The 24,896-nt window shown below is 35.5% G+C and overlaps 1 protein-coding gene across 1 annotated transcript in view; it reads left to right on the plus strand.

The window, feature by feature from the left end:
• Positions 1–698: 698 nt before the first annotated feature.
• The window catches only part of CEP128 (centrosomal protein 128), a gene marked incomplete at its 3' end in the record, with an annotated part of 415,812 nt that continues 391,614 nt past the window's right edge, over positions 699–24,896 (plus strand). Inside the window, exons 1-4 of the mRNA XM_082855117.1 lie at positions 699–860; positions 2,781–2,867; positions 22,651–22,777; positions 24,054–24,172. Of these exons, the coding sequence (XP_082711243.1) occupies positions 714–860; positions 2,781–2,867; positions 22,651–22,777; positions 24,054–24,172 (480 nt within the window). The 5' untranslated portion in view covers positions 699–713. The remainder of the gene's footprint in view (positions 861–2,780; positions 2,868–22,650; positions 22,778–24,053; positions 24,173–24,896) is intronic.

Genomic DNA, 24,896 nt, shown 5'->3' on the forward strand with positions numbered 1-24,896 from the left:
GCCGCGGAGCAACTAAGCCTGCGCTCCACAACTACTGAGCCTGTGCTCTAGAGCCCGTGAGCCACAACCACTGAGCCTGTGCACCACAGCTACTGAAGCCTGTGCACCTAGAGCCCATGCTCTGCAACAAGAGAAGCCACCGCAATGAGAAGCCTGCACACCGCAACAAAGAGTAGGTCCCGCTCGCTGCAACTAGAGAAAGCCTGTGCGCAGCAACAAAGACCCAATGCAGCCAAAAATATAAAATAAATAAATTAAAGAAAAAAGAATGGACATCAGACTAATATTGAGACCTGCAGGTTTTAGCCTTAGAGAATATCTGTGTTTTTTTTTTCTTCTTCATTGTAGAGATACCAATCTATATGTCTCATATACCTTACAGTGTTGTTGGTAGAGTTATGTGAGATACTGTATGTGAAAGAGCTTATAAAATTTAGGAGCATTGCACAAAACTAAGTGATTATTATTATTTGGAGTTGTAAATGTCTGAGTAATTGCTCATAAACCAGAAAAAACAAAGGAGGGAGAATTACATGTGGAAATGACTTGTGTTTTCAAGCTATGTGTTAGAAATTATGATGTGGCAAAGGGCTAATGTAATAAATACTTTAAAAGATCAAAAAGTAAATAGTTAAATTAATCTCTTATTTCTGTGCTCCTTACCATTTGATTGACCTTGACCTGGATTTATTTTTAAGGATTTTTGCACCTCAATGGCAGGATCCTCCAACGATTCAGACCACTTCCGCTCTCATGACCGATTGGGTCGATGGGCTGCCAGTTCAATACACAGGGAAACTCGAAATCGACCGACTGTGGATGTCACTGAGAAGGTCAACACTATAACAAGTACTTTACAGGTTAGTTTAGCAATGGTTGCATGTAATAGATTTTAACTAGGTTGAGCTAAGAAATGGTTTCAGTCGGTGTATTAGTTTTTTATGCCACAGTAACAAATTTGCACAAAACTAATGTCTGAAAAACCCAGAAATTTATTTTCTTACAGTTCTGTAGGTCATAATCTGACCCTGGTTTCATTGGACTAAAAGCAGGATGTCAGTAGGGCTGTATTCCTTTTTGGAGGTCCTAGGGAAATATCTGTTCCTTTTCCAGCTTCTAGAGGCTGCCCACATTCCTTGTTTTGTAGCCCCTTCCTTCCTCTTCAAAGCCAGGAAGGGTGGGTTGAGTACTTCTTACATCATATCACTCTGACTACTCTTCTGCTTCCCTCTTCCACTTTTAAGGATGCTTGTGATTGAGTCCACCCAATAATCCAGGATAATCTCCTCATCTCAAGGTCCTTAACTTAATCATAGCTGCAAAATCCCTTTTGCCATATAAGGAAACATATACATAGGTTCGAGGGATTAGGACTTGGACATCTTTGGGGGCATTATTCTGTCTAACACAGTCAGTAAAGTTATATTTGAAATATATGATAGGTTGTGGAAATGTTTTGGGATAAGGCAGTATTTCCAAATAAAATACTGTGGGAGTGAAACCAATAGGAATTATTACCATAGTTTACCTTCTTGTGGACATTTGCCTTTAGAGAAGTTGTTCATATTTTGGGTAGGTAAATTATTCATGGATGAATGATACTGAGATGCCATTTTTATTTAGAGGCTAATTTTTGACAGTGTTTGGAAGTTTGAGTGGCAGCAGTTTACATTCCCTCCATAGGAAAGGGCTTTGGAAAAGAGGTGGAGGAAGGGCAAAAAGAAAACTCAGACTTTTTTTCCTACCCTTTACTCTCGTACTTTCGTTTTGCCTGGATAAACATGGATTTTGGCTTTCAATTGCTTTGGGTTAGTATGCTTAGATAAGAAGAGGCTGGGCTTCCCTGGTGGCGCAGTGGTTGAGAGTCTGCCTGCCGATGCAGGGGATGTGGGTTCGTGCCCCAGTCCGGGAAGATCCCACATGCCGCGGAGCGGCTGGGCCCGTGAGCCATGGCTGCTGAGCCTGCGCGTCCAGAGCCTGTGCTCCGCAGCGGGAGAGGCCACAGCAGTGAGAAGCCCGCGTACAGCAAAAAAAAAAAAAAAAAAAAAAAAAAAAAAAAAAAGAAGAGGCTAATTTCTGGTGGAGAAACCGTAATTTGATTTAAAACTCCGGAGCCTTTTTCTTTCTAAACTTATTTAAATTAACATAATATTGGATTCTTGCAGTACAAATTCTTGTACTTTCCCACTACTAAAACATATTAGTAAGTATATATTTTTGAAAGAAATGCCTCCATTTACCTCTCAGGTGAAACCTAGCATATTTAGGTGGAAACCATTTTTATTGTAATTACAAACAAATTTTATAGCTAAAAGTTAAAGGATACTTTGTTTTCTTTTCTCTTAATGGAGTCCTTGAGGTAAAGTAATAACTGAAATAACATTGATCCTAATGATTTGCTTGTCATGAACACAATCGACTAGATTTTTCTCAGGATTTCTCTTCTATAAAGAGGGTCTGAATTAGTTGAGGTGCACAAATTGACGATGAGGATTCTTTTCCAATTTATGGTTTTGTTGCCAACTTATTATGGAACCTTGGATAAGGATTGAAATTTTGTGCTTCAGATTTCACACAAGTAAATTGCAGATGGATTTGAGTTTCTCTGTCAGTGCTGTTAATAAGATTTATTTGATATTTATGAAGTATATTACCCAACTTAGTTACTATATAAATTGTACCTTTTGCAAATGGGTGACCTAGCTGTTTGATATGCCGCTAAGATTGATTGGGGAAAACATTGTTTGTAGCAATTAATAAAGTCCACTTTCTTTCTTTAGGACACTAGTCGGAACCTGCGGCAAGTTGACCAGATGCTTGGACAGTATCGAGAATATAGTAATGGACAGGCGGGGGCTATAGAACACGTAAGAATGTTTACATATGTTTGCATTTACTCTTACCCACCTTTTTGGAAATTTAGTTGTTGAGGAGTACGGATGTGAGATAAAGGATGTAACCACTGTGAATAGCTTTAGCTTTTCAACTGCTTTATTATTTTATAGTTTAAATTTAGCTTGTCACATGGCTTGCCAGCTAGTCTATATAGATTAGATTCTATTGAATTTGAAAGCTTTACTTTTTTTTTTTTGGCTGTGCCACGTGGCTTGTGCGATTTTAGTTCCCTGACTAGGGATTGAACCCCGGGCCCTCGGCAGTGAGAGCATGGAGTCCTAACCACTGGACCACCAGAGAATTCCCTAAAATGAATATTTTTTTATTAATATTTTGCTAATTCTGTCTCTTATTTCCTTCTTTTGGAATTTGCTAACTCATCTTCTGTAAACTCTTAGAAAACCAAAGAAATTTATTCCTTCATGTTTCTAATTATGAGTATACACTCTAATAAGATTAGTATTACATGTGTGCTATAATGATAGTTTTATATATATCTGTGCTGTACTGAGTTGTCACATAAGCCCCAAGTTTAATTGATTATTTGTTATTTTCTTTTTACAAAGCAGAAGTATAGTCATCATTTGCTTGTAATCGGAAGCTAATTGCTTGAGCACAGGGAACATATTTTCTCTCATAAGATTTTTTTACTACTTTCATTTAGAAAATAAACTTGGACTTTCTTGTATCTACCAAATTTTTATGATTTATGGTATATTTGCAGATGGGGCCATAGATTTTATATATTTGGGTAGCTCATGAAATGCTTTAGATTTAACTACCTTATTAATAATGGGAGTTAATTCTTTGCTCTTTAATTTATTAGTAAAAAAATAAAAACATTATTAACTAGTAGCAGAGAAAAACCTACTTTGTCAGGTTGAATATTAGATGAATTTCCCTTGAATTGAGCAATTGGGAAATAAAACTATGTATTAAGTGAAACTTCTGTACAGGTAAGCTTTTAAAACACAGAATGTATTCTCCTAGAATTGGTAGGCCTAGAATTGAATAATGCTGAGCTCTGGGGGAGTAGTTTTATACATGGGAAGTAGATAAGCTCAACAGGTATTTCTTTCCCATCTGAGTTGTAAGTACCTAGACTGCAGAGCCACTCATTTAAAATAGGACACAGGAAAATAAGATTCTTTCCTTTTACTTTAGGCTGTTCCTTGTCTGGTCTAGAGTCTTCCCCTTAGATTCCTCAAATTCTTGTTCTATTAAAGTAGTTGTCTCTCAATGATTTCTGCTCCCAGCATGCCAGAGGGGGATGTCACTCATTGCCTTATATTTACACTCCCTTGATAGAGCAATGATTTCCACCCTACCACCTGTAAGTAACCTGGGGGGGCACCTGCTGTAATCTATGGGAAGATGTGCAACTCAGAAAGAGTATTTCTCACAACAAGTGAACCTGATGGGCTGCTCAGTGAAAATTGCTTTCTTAGCATTAAAATACTTACTGTTACGAAATATAGCAGTAAAATGGGCATACCTAAAAATGAGTGTATGTAATGTGCCAACTATCATGTGATTTATCTGAATCTTTCTATTTGTATTCTTTAAGTCCTCTAAGTACATGATAGTATTATCCTCTATTTTAAAAATTTTAATTATTGTGTGTTCTGTTTAGGGAGGGACCCTGGAGAGTGATTTGTTTCTTTCTTTTGGAGACTGTGCTCCAGCTCATGCAAGTTCTCTTGATGTAGAACCTGCTATTTTTTTTCAACAGCCTGTAACAGGCTAATCCATTTTCAGATTATTGTTATTATAATTATTATTTTATTGAGGTGTAGTTGATTTACAATGTGTTAGTTTCTGGTGTACAGCAAAGTGATTCAGTTATACACACATGCATATATATTTTAATATTCTTTTCCATTATGGTTTATTATAGGACATTGAATATAGTTCCCTGTGCTATAGAGTAGGACCTTGTTTATCTACTTTATATATAATAGCTTGTATCTGCTAATCTCAAATTCCTAATTTATCTCTCACCTACCCCCTTTCCCCTTTGGTAACCATAGTTTTCTATGTCTGTGAGTCTGTTTTGTAAATAAGTTCATTTGTATCATATTTTAGTTTCCACATATAAGTGATATCATATAATATTTGTCTTCCTCTTTCTGACTTACTTCACTTAGTATTATAATCTCTAGGTTCATCCAATGTTGCTGCAAATGGCGTTATTTCATTTTTTATGGCTGAGTAGTATTCCATTGTATATATGTATATACCACATCTTCTTTATCCATTCATCTGTTGATGGACATTTAGGTTGCTTCCATGTCTTGGCTATTGTAAATACTGCTGCTATGAACATTGGGGTGCATGCATCTTTTTGAATTAGAGTTTTTTCTGGATATGCCCAGGAGTGGGATTGCTGGATCTTATGGCAATTCTATTTTTAGTTTTTTAAGGAACATCCATACCTTTTTCCATAGTGCTGCACCAGTTTACTTTCCCACCAACAGTGTAGGAGTGTTCCTTTTTCTTCACACCCTCATTAACGTTTATTATTTGCAGACTTTTTAATGATGGCCATTCTGACTGGTGTGAGGTGATACTGCAGCTTTGATTTTCATCTCTCTAATAATTAGTGATGTTGAGCAACTTTTCATATGCCTATTGACCATCTGTATGTCTTCTTTGGAGAAATGTCTATTTAGGTCTTCTGCCCATTTTTTGATTGGATTTGTTGTTGTTGTTGTTGTTATTGAGTTGTATGAGCTGTTTGTTTATTTTGGAAATTAATCCTTTGTCGCATTGTTTGCAAATATTTTCTCCCATTCCGTAGGTTGTCTTTTCATTTTGTTTATGGTTTCCTTTGCTGTGCAAAAGCTTATAAATTTGATTAGGTCCCATTTGTTTCTTTTTGCTTTTATTTCTATTGCCATGGGAGACTGACCTAAGAAAACATTGCTACGATTTATGTTGGAGAATGTTTTGCCTATGTTCTCTTCTAGGAGTTTTATGGTGTCATGTCTTAAGTCTTTAAGCCATTTTGAGTTTATTTTTGTGTATGGTGTGAGGGAGTGTTCTAACTTCATTGATTTACATGCGACTTTCCAGCTTTCCCAACACCACTTGCTGAAGAGACTGTCTTTTCTCCATCATGTATTCTTGCTTCCTTTGTTGTAGATTAATTGACCGTCGGTATGTGGGTTTATTTCTGAGCTCTCTATCCTGTTCCATTGATCTATATGTATGTTTTTGTGCCAATACCATGCTGTTTGGATTACTGTAGCTTTTTGTAGTATTGTCTGAAGTTTGGGAGGGTTATGCCTCAACCTTTGTTCTTTTTCCTCAGGATACTTTGGCAATTCTGCGTCTTTTATGGTTCCATATAAATTTTAGGATTATTTGTTGTAGTTCTGTGAAAAATGTCATGGGTATTTTGATGGGGTTTGCATTAAATCTGTAGATTGCTTTGGGCTATATTACCATTTTAACTATATTAATTCTTCCAATCTAAGAGCATGGGATATCTTTACATTTCTTTGAGTCATCTTCAGTTTCTTTTATCAATGTTTTATAGTTCTCAGCATAAAAGTCTTTCAAAACCTCTTTGGTCAGGTTTATTCCTAAGTACTTTTTCTTGTTTTTGGATGCAGTTTTAAAAGGGATTGTTAGGGACTGTTTGTTTACATGCCTTTTCTGATATTTCATTGTTAGTGCAAAGAAATGCAACAGATTTCTGTATGCTAACCTTGTATCCTGCTACCTTGCTGAATTCGTTTATCAGTTCTAGTAGTTTTTGCGTTGAGTCTTTAGGGTTTTCTGTATATAGTATCATGTCATCTGCATATAATAACAATTTTACCTCTTCCCTTCCAATTTGGATACCTTTTATTTCTTTTTCTTGTCTGGCTGCTGTGGCTAGGACTTCCAATACTATGTTGAACAGGAGTGGTGAGAGGGCATCCTTGTCGTGTTCCAGATTTTAGTGGGAAGGCTTTCAGCTTTTCACTGTTGAGTATTATGTTGGCTGTGGGTTTGTCATAAATAGCTTTCATTATTATGAGATATGTTCCCCCTATACCCACTTTGGTAAGAGTTTTTATCATGAATGGATATTGAATTTTCATTAATCCATTTTAATCAGTGTTCAACTGTTAAAAAAATTTCTCCATGTTAAATATCCATTGCCTAATTGAAATTAGCATTTCTCTTTTAAAATATAAGACATTTCCTAGGAAATGGGATCAGCCATTCTGCTCTAGGGAAGACAAGAACTTTTATTATTTTTATTTATTTATTTAAAAGTTTTGAATTTTATTTATTTTTTTATACAGCAGGTTCTTATTAGTCATCAATTTTATACACATCAGTGTATACATGTCAATCCCAATCGTCCAATTCATCACACCCCCACCCCCACACCCCCGCGGCTTTCCTCCCTTGGTGTCCATACGTTTGTCTCTACATTGGGGTCTCAATTTCTGCCCTGCAAACCGGTTCATCTGTACCATTTTTCTACGTTCCACATATATGCATTAATATACGATATTTGTTTTTCTCTTTCTGACTGACTTCACTCTGTATGACAGTCTCTAGATCCATACATGTCTCAACAAATGACCCAATTTCGTTCCTTTTTATGGCTGAGTAATATTCCATTGTATATATGTACCACAACTTCTTTATCCATTTGTCTGTCGATGGGCATTTAGGGTGCTTCCATGACCTGGCTATTGTAGGTAGTGCTTCTGTGAACACTGGGATACATGTGTCTTTTTGAATTGTGGTTTTCTCTGGGTATATGCCCAGTAGTGGGATTGCTGGATCATATGGTAATTCTATTTTAGTTTTTTAAGGAACCTCCATACTGTTCTCCATAGTGGCTGTATCAGTTTACATTCCCACCAACAGTGCAAGAGGGTTCCCTTTTCTCCACACCCTCTCCAGCATTTATTGTTTGTAGATTTTCTGATGAAGCCCATTCTAACTGGTGTGAGGTGATACCTAATTGTCATTTTGATTTGCATTTCTCTAATAATTAGTGATGTTGAGCAGCTTTTCATGTGCTTCTTGGCCATATGTATGTCTTCTTTGGAGAACTGTCTATTTAGGTCTTCTGCCCATTTTTGGATTGGGTTGCTTGTTTTTTTTAATATTGAGCTGCATGAGCTGTTTATATATTTTGGAGATTAATCCTTTGTTGATTCGTTTGCAAATATTTTCTCCCATTCTGAGGGTTGTCTTTTCATCATGTTTATAGTTTCCTTTGCTGGGCAAAAGCTTTGAAGTTCACTAGGTCCCATTTGTTTATTTTTGTTTTTATTTCCATTACTCTAGGAGGTGGATCAAAAAAGATCTTGCTGTGATTTATGTAAAAGAGTGCTCTTCCTCTGTTTTCCTCCAAGAGTTTTATAGTGTCCAGACTTACATTTAGGTCTCTAATCCATTTTGAGTTTATTTTTGTGTATGGTGTTAGGGAGTATTCTAATTTCATACTTTTACATGTAGCTGTCCAGTTTCCCCAGCACCACTTGTTGAAGAGACTGTCTTTTCTCCATTGTATATCCTTGCCTCCTTTGTCATAGATTAGTTGACCATAGGTGCGTGGGTTTACCTCTGGGCTTTTTATCTTGTTCCATTGATCTATGTTTCTGTTTTTGTGCCAGTACCATATTGTCTTGATTACTGTAGCTTTGTAGTATAGTCTGAAGTCAGGGAGTCTGATTCCTCCAGCTCTGTTTTTTCCCTCAAGACTGCTTTGGCTATTCGGGGTCTTTTGTGTCTCCATACAAATTTTAAGATTTTTTTGTTCTAGTTCCATAAAAAATGCCATTGGTAGTTTGATAGGGATTGCATTGAATCTGTAGATTGCTTTGGGTAGTAGAGTCATTTTCACAATATTGATTCTTCCAATTCAAGAACATGGCATGTCTCTCCATCTGTTGGTATCATCTTTAATTTCTTTCATCAGTGTCTTATAGTTTTCTGCATACAGGTCTTTTGTCTCCCTAGGAAGATTTATTCCTAGGTATTTTATTCTTTTTGTTGCAGTGGTAAATGGGAGTGTTCCCTTAATTTCACTTTCAGATTTTTCATCATTAGTGTGTAGGAATGCAAGAGATTTCTGTGCATTAATTTTGTATCCTGCAACTTTACCAAATTCATTGATTAGCTGTAGTAGTTTTCTGGTGGCATCTTTAGGATTCTCTATGTATAGTATCATGTCATCTGTAAACAGTGACAGGTTTACTTCTTCTTTTCCAATTTGTATTCCTTTTATTTCTTTTTCTTCTCTGATTGCCATGGCTAGCACTTCCAAAACTATGTTGAATAATAGCGGTGAGAGTGGACATCCTTGTCGTGTTCCTGATCTTAGAGGGAATGCTTTAAGTTTTTCACCATTGAGAATGATGTTTGCTGTGGGTTTGTCGTATATGGCCTTTATTATGTTGAAGTAGGTTCCGTCTGTGCCCACTTTCTGGAGAGTTTTTATCATAAATGGGTGTTGAATTTTGTCAAAAGCTTTTTCTGCATCTATTGAGATGATCATATGGTTTTTATTCTTCAATTTGTTAATATGGTGTATCACATTGATTGATTTGCATATATTGAAGAATCCTTGCATCCCTGGGATAAATCCCACTTGATCATGGTGTATGATCCTTTTAATATGTTGTTGGATTCTGTTTGCTAATATTTTTTTGAGGATTTTTGCATCTATATTCATGAGTGCTATTGGTCTGTAATTTTCTTATTTTGTAGTATCTTTGTCAGGTTTTGGTATCAGGGTGATGGTGGCCTTGTAGAATGAGTTGGGGAGTTTTCCTCCCTCTGCTATATTTTGGAAGAGTTTGAGAAGGATAGGTGTTAGCTCTTCACTAAATGTTTGATAGAATTTGCCTGTGAAAGCCATCTGGTCCTGGGCTTTTGTTCGTTGGAAGATTTTAGTCACAGTCTTAATTTCAGTGCTTCTGTTTGGTCTGTTTATATTTTCTGTTTCTTCTTGGTTCAGTCTCAGAAGGTTGTACTTTTCTAAGAATTTGTCCATTTCTTCCAGGTTGTCCATTTTATTGGCATAGAGTTGCTTGTAGTAATCTCTCATGATCCTTTGTGTTTCTGCAGTGTCAGTTGTTTCTTCTCCTTTTTCATTTCTAATTCTGTTGATTTGAGTCTTCTCCCTTTTTTTCTTGATGAGTCTGGCTAATGGCTTATCAATTTTGTTTACCTTCTGAAAGAACCAGCTTTTAGTTTTATTGATCTTTGCTATTGTTTTCTTTGTTTCTATTTCATTTATTTCTGATCTGATCTTTATGATTTCTTTCCTTTTGCTAACTTTGGGTTTTGTTTGTTCTTCTTTCTCTAATTACTTTAGGTGTAAGTTTAGATAGTTTATTTGAGATTTTTCTTGTTTCTTGAGGTAAACTTGTATAGGTGTAAACTCCCCTCTTAGAACTGCTTTTGCTGCATCCCATAGGTTTTGGATTGTCGTGTTTTCATTGTCATTTGTCTCTACGTATTTTTTGATTTCCTCTCTGATTTCTTCAGTGATCTCTTGGTTATTTAGTAACGTAGTGTTTAGCCTCCATGTGTTTGTGTTTTTTATGTTTTTTCCCGTGTAATTGATTTCTACTCTCATAGTGCTGTGGTCAGAAAAGATGCTTGATATGAGTTCAATTTTATTAAATTTATTGAAGCTTGATTTGTGACCCAAGATGTGATCTATCCTGGAGAATGTTCTGTGCGCACTTGAGAAGAAAGTGTAATCTGCTGTTTTTGAATGGAATGTCCTATAAATATCAGTTAAATCTATCTTGTCTGTTGTGTCATTTCAAGCTTCTGTTTCTTTATTTATTTTCCTTTTGAATGATCTGTCCATTGGTGTAAGTGAGGTGTTAAAGTCCCCCACTATTATTGTGTTACTGTCGATTTCCTCTTTTACAGCTGTTAGAAAATGCCTTATGTATTGAGGTGCTCCTATGTTGGGTGCATATATATTTATAATTGTTATATCTTCTTCTTGGATTGATCCCTTGATCATTATGTAGTGTCCTTCCTTGTCTCTTGTAACATTCTTTATCTTAAAGTCTATTTTATCTGATATGAGTATTCCTACTCCAGCTTTCTTTTGATTTCCATTTGCATGGAATATCTTTTTCCATCCCCTGTATGTGTCCCTAGATTTGAAGTGGGTCTCTTGTAGACAGCATATATATGGGTCTTGTTTTTGTATCCATTCAGCAAGCCTGTGTCTTTTGGTTGGAGCATTTACTCCATTCATGTTTAAGGTAATTATCGATATGTAAGTTCTGTGACCATTTTCTTAATTGTTTTGGGTTTGTTTTTGTAGGTCCTTTTCTTCTCTTGTGTTACCCACTTAGAGAAGTTCCTTTAACATTTGTTGTAGAGCTGGTTTGGTGGTGCTGAATTCTCTTAGCTTTTGCTTGTCTGTAAAGCTTTTGATTTCTCTATCGAATCTGAATGAGATCCTTGCCGGGTAGAGTAGTCTTGGTTGTATGTTCTTCCCTTTCATCACTTTAAGTATATCATGCCACTCTCTTCTGGCTTGTAGAGTTTCTGCTGAGAAGTTAGCTGTTAACCTTATGGGAGTTCCCTTGTATGTTATTTGTTGTTTTTCCCTTGTTGCTTTCAATAATTTTTCTTTGTCTTTAATTTTTGCCAATTTGATTACTATGTGTCTCGGCATGTTTCTCCTTGGCTTTATCCTGTATGGGACTCTCTGTGCTTCCTGGACTTGGGTGGCTATTTCCTTTCCCATGTTATGGAGGTTTTTGACTATAATCTCTGCAAATATTTTCTCTGGTCCTCTCTCTCTCTCTCCTCCTTCTGGGACCCCTATGATGCAAATGTTGTTGCATTTAATGTTGTCCCAGAGGTCTCTTAGGCTGTCTTCATTTCTTTTCATTCTTTTTTCTTTATTCTGTTCTGCAGCAGTGAATTCTACCATTCTGTCTTCCAGTTCACTTATCCGTTCTTCTGCCTCAGTTATTCTGCTATTGATTCCTTCTAGTGTAGTTTTCATTTCAGTTATTGTATTGTTCATCTCTGTTTGTTCTTTAATTTTTCTAGATCTTTGTTAAACATTTTTTGTATCTTCTTGATCTTTGCCTCCATTGTTTTTCCGAAGTCCTGGATCATCTTCACTATCATTGTTCTGAATTCTTTTTCTGTAAGGTTGCGTATCTCCACTTCATTTAGTTGTTTTTCTGGGGTTTTATCTTGTTCCTTCATCTGTTACGTAGCCCTCTTCGTTTTAATCTTGTCTATCTTTCTGTGAATGTGGTTTTTGTTCCACAGGCTGCAGGATTGTAGTTCTTCTTGCTTCTGCTGTCTGCTCTCTGGTGGATGAGGGTATCTCAAGAACTTTTATTTTTAACTTAGATTTTATAAATGATACTAATACTAAACCTCAGGAAATGGATACAAGTGATACACAGTTTACCTTTGAACAACATGGGATTTGGAGCTCTGGCCTGCCACACAGTTGAAAATTTGTGTATAACTTATAGTTGGCCCTTGGTATCTGAGGTTCCTCCCTCTCTGCAGTTCCTCTGTATCTGTGATTCTGTGTTCATGGATTCAACGAACCTTGGATCATGTAGTACTGTGGTATTGACTACTGAAAAAAAACACAGGTGAACAGTGCAGTTCAAACCCATGTTGTTCAAGGGTCAACTGTGTATGAACTTCCATATTTATTTTATGGAGGTTCAGTTTTCTGAACATAATTCGCCAGTGAGTGAGGAGCTATGTAAATATTCAGTGCAATGCTTTCCTCCTGAGACAATCTGCCCTAACAAGAGAATTGTGAGAATTATTCCTGTTGGTTTTATAAGGGTCAGGAGTCATGATGAGTCACTTTTTTGACTACCTTTTCTTGAAATGTACATAATTTCACTGTTGTTTTCTTGAATCTTTATTCCAACTCTAAATTTATTTATTTGCTTATAATATGTGAAGGCCTCTCTCTGTGAGGAGTTGAGCAGTGTTAGAGGATCAGCAATGGGGTGTGTGGTGTTTCATAGAGAAGTAGCATCTACCTTTTCATATTCTCTTTGGGAATATCTTCATAAGCTTAGTTTACAGGTACCTTTTTGTTTTTTGTGTGGTAACTCATTTAATTCTCTCAACAGTCCTATTAGGTAGATACTATTATTATCCTCATTTACAAGATAAAAAGACTAAGGCACAGAATGGGTACTAGCTTGCCCACAGTCTCACAGTTAGTCAGTGACAGAGCCAAGGATAGGATATTATCCCAAAACCCAGCATCAGGATTCATTCACATCATTGAGCTGTGCTTGCTCACATTTTAATGATGATATGAATTTAATTTTTCTGAAAATTGGGATTTTGAATTAAAAGTTTGAAGGGTTATATAATTTACATTTATAAACTAGATTCTGGAGATTATCTTAACTGATTGAAAAACCAAAGCCCATTGTCACACAAGTCATTAATGTTACAGCTGGTGCAATGTCCAGAATGAAAGTTAGATGGAACAAATACAGAAACAGAATGGGAAGAAATCTGATGCTGAGCTAGGATTGGCATTGAAGGCTTGCCAAAGTTGGCTGTTCTAGCTGCCACTTAAGGCAGTGTGGTGGATTCTGCAGGTTGCCTACACCAGCACTGGTTTCCCCCTTCTTCCTAAGTAACAACCACTGATTTTTTTTTTTTTTTTTTTACAAGCCTTTCTTGTAGCCAGCCCAACCAATCAGCCATATTAAGTTGGATAGTATGACTTAGGATCTTTGGTCTTAATGAACTTCATGACCTTAAGTAAGTGTCATCCTGCATTATTTCTCATGCTGTAAATTTCTTGGGAGGTCTGAGAACATTTGGTCCAAAGAGGACCTGTGGGGTTGGTTTTATATGAAAGTTTACTGGGAATATTTGGAACATATACTCTTATGTTAAATAGTGCAACTGATTAGCTTCATGTTTAGAACATATCTAGAGCTGTGTGTTCCTATTCATGAGAGAACAGGTCTGTTTTTATGTTAATGCCATAAAAGTGGAATGCCCTCAAGAAAGAATATTCAACATAAAAAGTTAATACCTTCTGCAGTGGAAATTTGGACTGCAGCTGATGAGGCTAAAGTAGTTAATATTTGGTATAAAGGAAAGATACAGTTCTTTTGATTCAAATCAGCAGATTCATTAAGTACATTTTTAAGGTAAAGAGTGGTTAAAATATAGTAAAATCAAATTAGAGCTTAGAGACTTGCATTAATAGGTAAGTTTTCTTCTGATTAAGTACTCTGATTAAAATTTCCCTTTGGGAGTAATAGGACGTTACCATCTGGCGTATATGAACTTTGGAAGAATTTGAATGTTAAATAACAAAGTCCAGGTTTTTTCTTCTTTTCAATGGATTTCAGTTGTCAGATATACATAGTGACAGCCCAGAAGCTTAATGTTAATGGTTTGGAGCCAGGCACAAGCCACTTGTAATATCCCAGAGCTGAAGGCACCCATCCCTTTCTCTATGGCTGAGTTCTACTAATTGTCCTAAAGGTGAGAACTGTTCCATCTTTTAACAACTTCAGTGCTAAGTAGTGAGAATGTATGGGTAAGAAATTACAATGGAACAACTGAATTCTGTTAGGAACTTTTTTTGTAAATATATTTCAGATCTTAGGAATTAGGTTCTTAGAGTCTCATGTTTAAAATTTTATTGCCAAGTTTCTCATGAAACTACTAGACAGGAGAATAATTTTTACAGAATTTTGCTTTGAGGCTAGTGGAAAAATGTAGACTTTGGAGTCAGACTTAAAATTGAATCCTGATTTTTTTCCACTAGAAACCATTTCAATGATTTTGGGCAAGTTATTAAACCTTTCTGAACTTGAATTTAATCATCTGAAAAATGAACATAATTATATATGCCTTATTATGTTATTATTAACATTTGTTATTAATAACAAATGTTATTAACATAATTAATAATAATTAATAACATGTTATTATTACATTTATTGAAGTAGTCACGCTGTTTTAGACACTTGCTAAACATTTATGTTCTTGTTACTTCTTTAATTCATCCAGCAATCCCTATCTTCAAGTATTTGCTATGTTCTTAATATAGATTAAGTACTTGGTACATTATAGACACTAAGTACTTGGTACATTATAGGCACTGAGTATTCTTCCTTTCCTTTCCTTGAATTCACTGGGCCTAACTTCAGTTTCTTTTGTGTATTATTGTGAGTATAAACAACATAATATGTTGTAACGTTCACAGTGATAGGTGTATCTGATTGTTTTGACTTCAAAGTATATGCCAAATTAGACGGCATACATAATGCTGCTTTTCCCCCCTTATGTTCATGATTATATTGTCTGTCCACCCAAAATACAATAATGTACTATTAAAAGCACACTCCATTTTCCATGCATGCTCATTTTTTTTAAAAAAAAATTATTTATTTATTTGGCTGCACTTGGTCTTAGTTGAGGCATGCAGGATCTTTAGTTATGGCATGCTGACTCTTAGTTGCAGCATGTGGGATCTAGTTCCCTGACAAGGGATCGAACCCAGCCCCCCTGCATTGGGAGCTCAGAGTCTTAGCCACTGGGCCACCAGGGAAGCCCCCATGTATGCTCATTTAGTAACATTCAGAATATTATATGGAAATACTTTAAAAAATTTTAAAAATTGTTAGAGTATGTATGCTATGTGGGCTTTGAATATATGAGATCTCATTTAAAAATAAAATAGTCACATAAATAAATATGATGTATCATTTGAAAGGGAATTTCTAAATTTCAGAACTATTAGTATAGACTTATATTTCCATAAATCAGCCTATGGAGAGAGGTTAGGGATAGCAGTCAGAGCTAATGATCTTTCTGGTAAATAAAAAATAAGATAGCAGCAACCATTTAAAAAATACATTCCAGCAACAGATGGTGGGACCAGAAAAGTATGCAAACCGTAAATTTGCACTCTAATTTTATAAAACTCCCCTCCTCCACCTCTTCTACCTCCTTTTTTGTCTTCCTCCTTCTCTTTGTTCTAGTTTTAATAGACTGTAAGGAGCCAAAATAGAGCTGATAAAATTAACTCTACAACCAATCTATTTTGCAGTGTATTGCCAGATCAAGCTTGGCATTCTGTGGAGAAACAGGCAGTGAAGGAAAGTCAAGCAGAAAGCACTTAATCAATGTGCCTATGGTTGACGTTATTACCCAGGACAAACTTTTTAAAATGACCTCTTTTCTGCCTCTACTCTTGCCCTGGATTTTGCCAAGTTGACCCCTAAGATTTGTAAATCAAAGTACTTTAATTTTTTTTTTGTTTCTAATGTCAACATTATAGGTATATCTAAACTTACTACACAAACTGTCTTCATAGTCACCAGTGCTATATACATTGTGAATGTTTGCTAAATACTGAGTCTTTACTGTCAGGTGAAAACAAAACTAAATGGTTAGATGAAATATTCAGATGTTTCCAATTTCTGCTCAACTATGCAGCTAAGTGAATGCAGTTACCTATACTTTGCATGCATTTCTGTATAATCTGTGTTATGTTAGGGGATATATTTTCTTAGTATGAAAATAAGGGATACTTTGGAGTAAGAAAGTATCTGGAGAAACTAAATAGGATCTTTAATGGTTTCCAGAATTTAAGCTGACTTTGAATTGCAGCATTTAGAATTTTTATCAAGGTTTTTTTTTTTAAAGTTGTGTTTTTCATTTGTATGTAAGCTAATTATTTGAATATTTGGTAGCTACTGTATTTATGTGTGAGTAATCACTGTTCCTACTTTATTTTTATTTTGGTCTCTTTGTGGAAGTAATGGTAGATATCTTTTAAGAATTTCCTAAGTGACTAGTTTTAGTGTGATATATTTTTCTCTTTCTCACAGTGAGCTTAGTCAAGGATGTGAATAGTTTTGTTGAGAATGTGAATACGTGAGATACACTGGTTATTAGTATCAGTAACTGTAAATTGACCAATGAAGTTTACCCATGTGGTTCTTTGCCTTTTTTCATCTCATCTTATTGAAGTCAAATTTTACTGAATATGATTTATTTCTTAGGCATTTTTGACAGTGTGTGTGAAGTTGGTGCCTAGTTTCTTAGTTGTTTACAGTTGCTTGTAACCTTACCTTTCCAGAAACTGGTCAAGAAGCTTGCTATTAATGAATTTTGGAAAGTCAATATTTTTTTACTTAAACAAACAAACCAGAGTTCTGGTCCCAGGCGAGGTGGAGTTTAGCATACTCTTCCACTGAATACAGCTATAAAACCTCTCCGAATGCTGAAAAGTAAAGACAGTTGGTCCTTGTTGCATGGTTTCGATGTGCATGAATTTCATTACCCCTATTTGGTCAAATAACACCAGTCCCCAAACAACACAATTCACATTTCAGCTAACACAACAGTATATTAACGATGAGTAACTGCAAAAAGGACAAACTTTACTGCTGGCTCTTCAGTCCACACATTATTGTATAAATAACAAATTGCTGCTTTTGAAGTCTTGCTGATGGGTCGCAGACAGTGAAAATCATAGTTGTGATACCTCCTTGCCTCCCAATGATAAACCTGCATGCTATTTTACAAGAATAAATAATAATAATAATAATAATAATAATAAAGGAATTGGTCAAAAAGGTGCAAGTGTGGCAAGGAAATGAAAAGTGATAATGCTGGAATGAAATTTGAATTGTATTATGGAGGAGTTAGATGTGGGGTTAAAAAGAAATAGCTGATAGTTAGAATATTGATATTTTTGCTGTTTAAGAGCCTGTAGATATACAACTAGAAGAATTCAGTGAAGTCATTTTTAGGGAATGACATTCTTCTAAAGAGCTTCTCCAGATTAAAACATCCCATTTCTTCATTTACTTTTGCTCTTATATTCATTGTGTGTAGTCATCACAGTAAAAACTACCATTTACTCAACAAACTAATCTTCCCTAGGCATTGCTCTAATTATTTCACATACATTATCTTATTTCATCCTCAAAATAAAATATTAGGGTGTGAAATATGTCAACAGGAACAGAAACAAAAGGAGTAGAACTGAGGAAGGTACTGCTAGGCTTTCCTCTGGTCCTTGTGAATCATGATGTTTTTAATGATCACACTTCTTATATGGAGGACCCATTGCTGCCTAGGTGATCTCTTTTCATAGATTTGGTGTGCAGTATAGTCAGTTTTTCAGAGTTGTATGTATTTTTCGATTCTCTAAGCTTGACTTATATTTTGTCTCAAATCAGACTTTCAAATAGAGATGTCACAGGGCTTTCAGAGATCTCTATGAGGATTTTAAAATTTGCTATGTTAATGTTAATCTAAAAGCTTATATGTTTAAAATTTTTTTAATTTATTTACTAGTTTCCAAAATAATGAGTTATTTCCCTGACATTCTCTGCTGGTGACCGGTGACTATTTTTTTCTCCTTGAGTATCATTAACTCACAAATTTATTCATGTTTCAACTGCTTTATTCCATTGTAGTTAATATTTTTATCGATGCCCAAATTATTTCATCTTTGGCTATAGAGAGATTTCCCACTTGACTTCTGTGTTTAAAAGCATGTCTTAACAATTTGGATAAACTACCTTGCAAACAAGTATTGCCATTCAATTTCAGTGCCCAAGTTTTATTTTCATTCTTACTGGTACATTATAGTAATGCTTCGTTTGTTTTAGTCTAATGTCAAATGAACAGAGATAAAAGAATAGACCTAATATGTAAATGGTACATTTATATCAAGTTGAGGTGAAAATATGTTATAACATGTTCCATGATGCTGGTTTTGTGGTAGTTTATATAGAGGAAAGTGGGGGAAATGGAATCAACACTTGGTATGTGGTGAGGTATTCATGATAAACTTTTAGAATCTGCACCATTGCAGTCAGTACCACAGTCTGTGTGGAACACTGATTTAGTTTCAGCAAAATAGCATTATCCATCATAGTATTATAAATTAATATTAAATTGAATTTTATTAGTGTTGTTTTGTTTTTGTGTAATTTCGAGTTTGGTTTGCCTTTGCACCTAATTAGAAGTTATAATCCTAAAGAGTTTAAAACAAATTTTATCTTTTGGTTTTTGTATTTTAGGAGTTATCAAATTGGTTTTGTACATCATGAATAGATTTTGTGCCATGTCTGTTGTATTATTGCTACTTTAAGTGTAGGTTCTAATTTTATTACATGTCTAGTTTTGTATCTTAGGTGGAGGATCTGTTTTTGCCATGATGTTTGTAGGAGTGATTAAAAGAAATCTTCATCTCACTCATTTACCTTTTACAGTTCAGTTTTTTGGTCTTTATGTATTAGCCTGTTCATCTGTTCAATGGCTTATGATACATCTTTTGAGAGTTTTAAAATGAGGTTGCCAAATAGTTTGTCTAACTTTTTATCTTATTTCTGAAATGATCAATTTTCTAACATCTGTTATTCCTCCTAGATTTTGGGGGTAATGTATCATTTCTGTTGTTCTGCAATATTTTCCCATATGTTCCATGGTGAGTTCTTTGTTGTTGTTAGCAGTGATATTGTGTGTGTGCATGTGTGTGTGAAAATTCATCTTCTTAATCAGCTTTTAGTTACAGCTCAGGATTTGTTAGCAAATAAGCCCACATGAAAAGGATGCAGGCAAGTTCTGCTTCTGGCATTGGTAGATAAGATTATTTTGGATCAACTCTCCCATTCAGATCAACTGGAAAGGCAAAAAAATTGTAAAAAATAATATTATGAAACCATCAGAGAACTACCAAGGCAGTGAGGAATTTTATAGTCAAGATCTGGCAAAAATAGAAGTCCAGAAGGAAGAGTCCTACATTTGGGACTCTTTCTCTGTCAAGGCAGTAGCTGATTTCAAAAGAGGTGGCTTAGAAGCAGATAAGATTAGAACTATCTGTAGACTCAAAGAGGCTAGAGAGACCAAAATTGGAGTTCAGGAACCCTCCAGCTTTTGATTGAGACCCCAAAGAGTGATAGCCTAGGAAAAATGGTGAATTGAAAATCAGAGCAGTGATAAATTGAAAATTGACCAGTGCTGATGGGGACAGAAGCCCAGCTTTGAATCATCTCAGTTCTAATGAATTAAGGTACATAGGGTTTCCTAGTGACCGTAGCCTGACTTCCTGATAGAAGCAAACCCAAAACCCTTCTGAAGGAAGATGTTCATCATCCAGAGCTTTAAATAGCTCTACAGTTTTCATATACAATGTCTATCACATGATAAAAAAATACTCAGGCATAAGAAAATACAAGAGTTGACTGAAAACCAAGGGAAAAAACAGACAAGAGAAACAAGTAGGAGATTATAAAATAACTATGATTAACCTGTTCAAGAAATGAAAAGATTGAGGGCTTCCCTGGTGGCGCAGTGGTTGAGAGTCTGCCTGCCGATGCAGGGGATACGGGTTTGTGCCCCGGTCCGGGAAGATCCCACATGCCGTGGAGTGGCTGGGCCCGTGAGCCATGGCCGCTGAGCCTGCACGTCTGGAGCCTGTGCTCCGCAATGGGAGAGGCCACAACAGTGAGAGGCCCGCGTACAGCAAAAAAAAAAAAAAAAAAAGAAAAAAGAAATTAAAAGATTGAGAATTTTGACAATTGAAAACTCTAAAAAAAACCAAACAAAAAAGACAAAAAATGAAAATTACAGAAACTGAAAAATATAACTAAGATAAACAAACAAATAAATTAGAAAAAACCATCAACAGATGGATTAAGTAACAGCTTGTATACAGTTAAAGAGAGAATTAATAGATTGAGAGATAGATCAGCATAATATATCCAAAAAGAAGAATGGAGGAATGGATGAACAATACAGAAAAGAGCATAAATGACCCATGGGATTTGGTAGAAAAGATAAAACTTAAATCCAACTGGATTTCCAGGAGAGGAAAGAAAGAATGACGCAGAAAGAATGAAGAGATGTGGCTGAAAATTTACAACACGTGAAAGAGATTAAGCTACAGATTCCATGATCTCTGTGGGTCAGAAATGAGATAACTACAAGTAAAGCTGTACATAGTCGTATCATTGTAAAACCATTGACACTCAAAGTCAAAGAGGAAATCTTAAAAAGAGCCAGAGCTGTAAGGGGCAAATTACCTTCAAAAAGAAGCAATGATTAGAAATGTCAGCTGACTTTACTTCCAAAAGGATAATCAACTTTACTTCAATTAAAAAAAAAAACTATGAAAAAGGATACTGACATCTGGCTTAGCTTGAAAGATGCAAATAATAAACACAGGAAAAGTTAGTAGAGCTGGTTCTGTCACTAACTTATGTGATCTAAAGTCATTTTACCTTTCTAGTCCTTTTTTAATGTTACAGTTTGGATTTGAGCTTTTTAATTTTAACATTGTACAATTTTATTCTGACTCTTTGTCATAGATTACTGATATGCTATTTTGTATTCACTGTGTAAGACCTCTTGACTACTTACATGTTAAACATAGTTTTTTATTTTACTTGTGTATAAATTACTCTCCAGGTAGACCTTAGTTCTCCCAGGCCTCATCTGTATGTTTCCTGGATTGATAGTCTAGGTCCTACAGATGGTGAACACTCAGGCAGGATGGTATTGCACAAATGCCAGTTTAGAGAAGCAGGGAACAGAGGGTATGGAAATATTAGCTTTTTCTTTCTTTCTTTTTTTTTTCCAGAAATGAGAGTGGTAATAGAGATAAATTGTTGAAATTCTAACTCTACTTCTTTTAATCCAGCCTATTTTAACCTTGGTTCTCCAGAACAGCTAAGTCCAAACAACCAAAGTGAAAAAGGATTTACTCATTTGTGACTCATATTCTGTTTCAGCTGTGCTCTTCCTTGAGTTGAAGCTACTTTCTTTCTGCACAGTTCCCCAAGGAAACCAACTTATTTCCTCCATCAGTGGTGTTCTACCTTTTAATTCTGGCTGAATTTAGGATAGCCCTCTCTTTTCAATCAATTGTTTTGTTTTGACATTCTCTTTAAAGAGTTACAGATGACTTGTTTTCTGGATCCATACATTATTTTTATTAATATTATTTTTTATTCATCCTTGGCTAAAATGTCTAGACCAGAAGTTTCTCAGCAATTCAGGGTATGTGGATTTTCCTAAGTTTTACTCTTTGTTCCTTTGGGTTTTTGTTGAATCCTCTTTTCAGGTCAGTAGTTCTGTACAGCTCTGGAGTATATTCTCAGTATTAAGCGTGATTTTATTTATTGTAGCCCTTTAGGTCTTAAAAGATGTTGTCTTATATTCCCTGCTGGCTAACTCCCTAATAACCTGAAGAGAGCATTTGGACAACTGTGATCCTAGTTTGTACTAACAGTCCAACATCTGACCACATGGTTTTCCGGGATTTGAAATCTTTGAATGAATGAAAGGTACTCTGCTACAGAATTGGGCAGTGCACTTTTTTTTCAAAGCAGAAGTCACTGTGACAGCTGTTCATTTTCCTGTTTATTATATATCTGAGGTTTCTGAAGGAATGTTTAGAAGGGAGGAAGGCTTTCTCTTTTTCAGATGTGTTGGCCTTGTTATGTTTCTAAGCATGGGCACATCAATCTGATGGTAATAGAAAGATGGAATAGGTAGTGACAGATGCTATTTAAAACCAGATGTTAGAATTGGGTCTTAAAATATTTATGTTTACTATTTTTATATTTCTATTAATATAACTTAGTTCAAAATTTTCTCTGATATAAATTCTCTTTGGGAACCCAGATAGTTCATGAATAGCTTTAAAATCTCTAGGCTTATTTGTATCTGGAAGTTTTTTAAACTTCATTGTATCCTTTAATTTAGTTAAAAGAAAGCTTGGAGCATTCAATAGGCCAACTGCGGAGTCAACGGTTATTGAGAAACTCAGGAGGGAGAAGTATTTCTGTTACAAGTCTGAGTACAAGTGACCTCGATGGTGGCACTGTGACAGGTAAACTCTTCAGATGTTCTGAAAACCTCTTCTTTGTCTTAAAAATATTCCTGAAGTACATATTGGATACATGTAGTATTGAGACAAATATAACCCGTACATAAAATCATACAAATAAGGTGTTAGAAGTATACTTTGAAGTATGTTCAATGGGACTTTGATATTCTGAGTCTGTTACTTTTTTCTTCTCAGGCTCTGTAGACCATGTAGAGCTTCACCTGACAGAACCTTATTTAATTGTCTGCCTCCAGTCAAAACACACACACAAATAGGATTTACTGTGTGGTGTACTTTCTGGATTAGAAGTCTTATCCTAGGTTCATAGTTTTTCAAAAGTCTCATTATGAAATATCCTGTGACACTTGTTAATAACAGGGGAATTTTATCCTTGGTGTGCAGCTCGATTTCAATGGCTACATAAAAGGTGATAACACTTAGTTTGCATATAATTATACTTTCCTACAGCACTGAGGTTCATGTTTGAATAGAAGAGACTTAGAAAAGTCTGCAGTGAAGAGAGGCGATTTAGACAGAGTGAACATTAGTAGCTTGTGTTGTTAATATCATTATTGGTCATGATAATAATGATTAAAAATCACAATCAGCTATATTTCTTTATGTAGTTTAGTTTATACTGATTTTTTATTTATTTATTTTTTTGCGGTACGCGGGCCTCTCACTGTTGTGGCCTCCCCCGTTGCGGAGCACAGACTCCGTACATGCAGGCTCAGTGGCCATGGCTCACGGGCCCAGCCGCTCAGTGGCATGTGGGATCCTCCCGGACCGGGGCATGAACCCGTGTCCCCTGCATCGGCAGGCGGACTCTGAACCACTGCGCCACCAGGGAAGCCCTATACTGATTTTTAAACACCATTCAGATTTTAGGTAATTCGTTATTTGAAAAATTCTTTTTTATTAGTATTATTTTAGGGAGTCATAAAAGTTATTTTTTTTTTTTAGCAACTTACTAGTTTTATGTAAGAGAAAATACTATATTGCTTCTTTGAAAAATACAGCCAATTAGAATTTTTGATGTATTCTAGTTCCAGGTTATTTCAATTGTTCATTTTATCTGCTTTAAGAGCAAGATAAGTGCCAATTTTGTGGAATTTTATGGCCACAGCAAGATATTTGTTTGTGATTGTCTGTGGGAAATAATCCAGGTTGAGGGCACATGTATATATCCATGTCTGCTGTGTATTTCCTGAGTAAAATTTTAGATCGTTTCTTCTCATGTGGTGTTTTTAATCCTTTCCCTTTTCTTTCTTCTGTAAAGAGAGCCACCGTTTTCCACCTACCTCACCTCTGAAGGACTATGGGGATCAACAGGGTATTAAACGAAATAGGTCCAGAACTGGTGTCCGATTTGTTCGGGAGACTGATGACGTGGGCCAGGTATTTTGTACCTATTCTGTAGTCTGGTTCCTTGCATTTCTATTTAAATCACTAACACTTGAATTTTATGGCTGTATTTTAACTAAGAGTTTGATCATCACTAACTTTGTAATGATTTTTTTTTAAACCAAGTAAAGTATTTTATTTTCAATGTGTTGATCATCATCATACATTTATTTTGAATTTTGTTATGGAGGATTATATTTTGTAGAACATTTAAAAGTGAGTTTAGCTGGACATGTTTTGTTTCCTTGCTCAGATGGCTTGCTCTTTTCCAAGCTCTGCTAAGTCAGCTGGTTTCTATTTTTCTAAGTTTAGTTTAGTATGAATAAGTTAGTCTTTGTGTGGTTAACCTATTGATTTTTCCATTAGTGTTTTTCTGATTTGCTGAATCACTGATGGAGCCACTTTGTATTAAGCAGGAATTCTAGGCTTTTTCTATGTATTCACTAAAGATTTTGAAGGTATTAGTTCTATAGCTATATTTCTTTTTCTGCTTCTTTAAACTTCTATGCAAGAGCTGAAAAAAATTTTTTTTGTTATTGTGTTGGGTAGCTAAATTAATTAGATAAGGACTAGGAGATGTTGCTGACTTAGACATCTTTGTTTTGGTAGTTTTAAGATTGAGGACTCAGAGTTTGTTAGGATACTCATCTGTAGCTTTCCCTTATTATAACGTAAGATAAAGAGATAACAGAACCAAGTGCATTAGAAGACGCCTTGT

Source organism: Leucopleurus acutus, assembly GCF_964270905.1.
Source record: "Leucopleurus acutus genome assembly, chromosome: 1".
NCBI classification, from domain to species: Eukaryota; Metazoa; Chordata; class Mammalia; order Artiodactyla; family Delphinidae; genus Leucopleurus; species Leucopleurus acutus.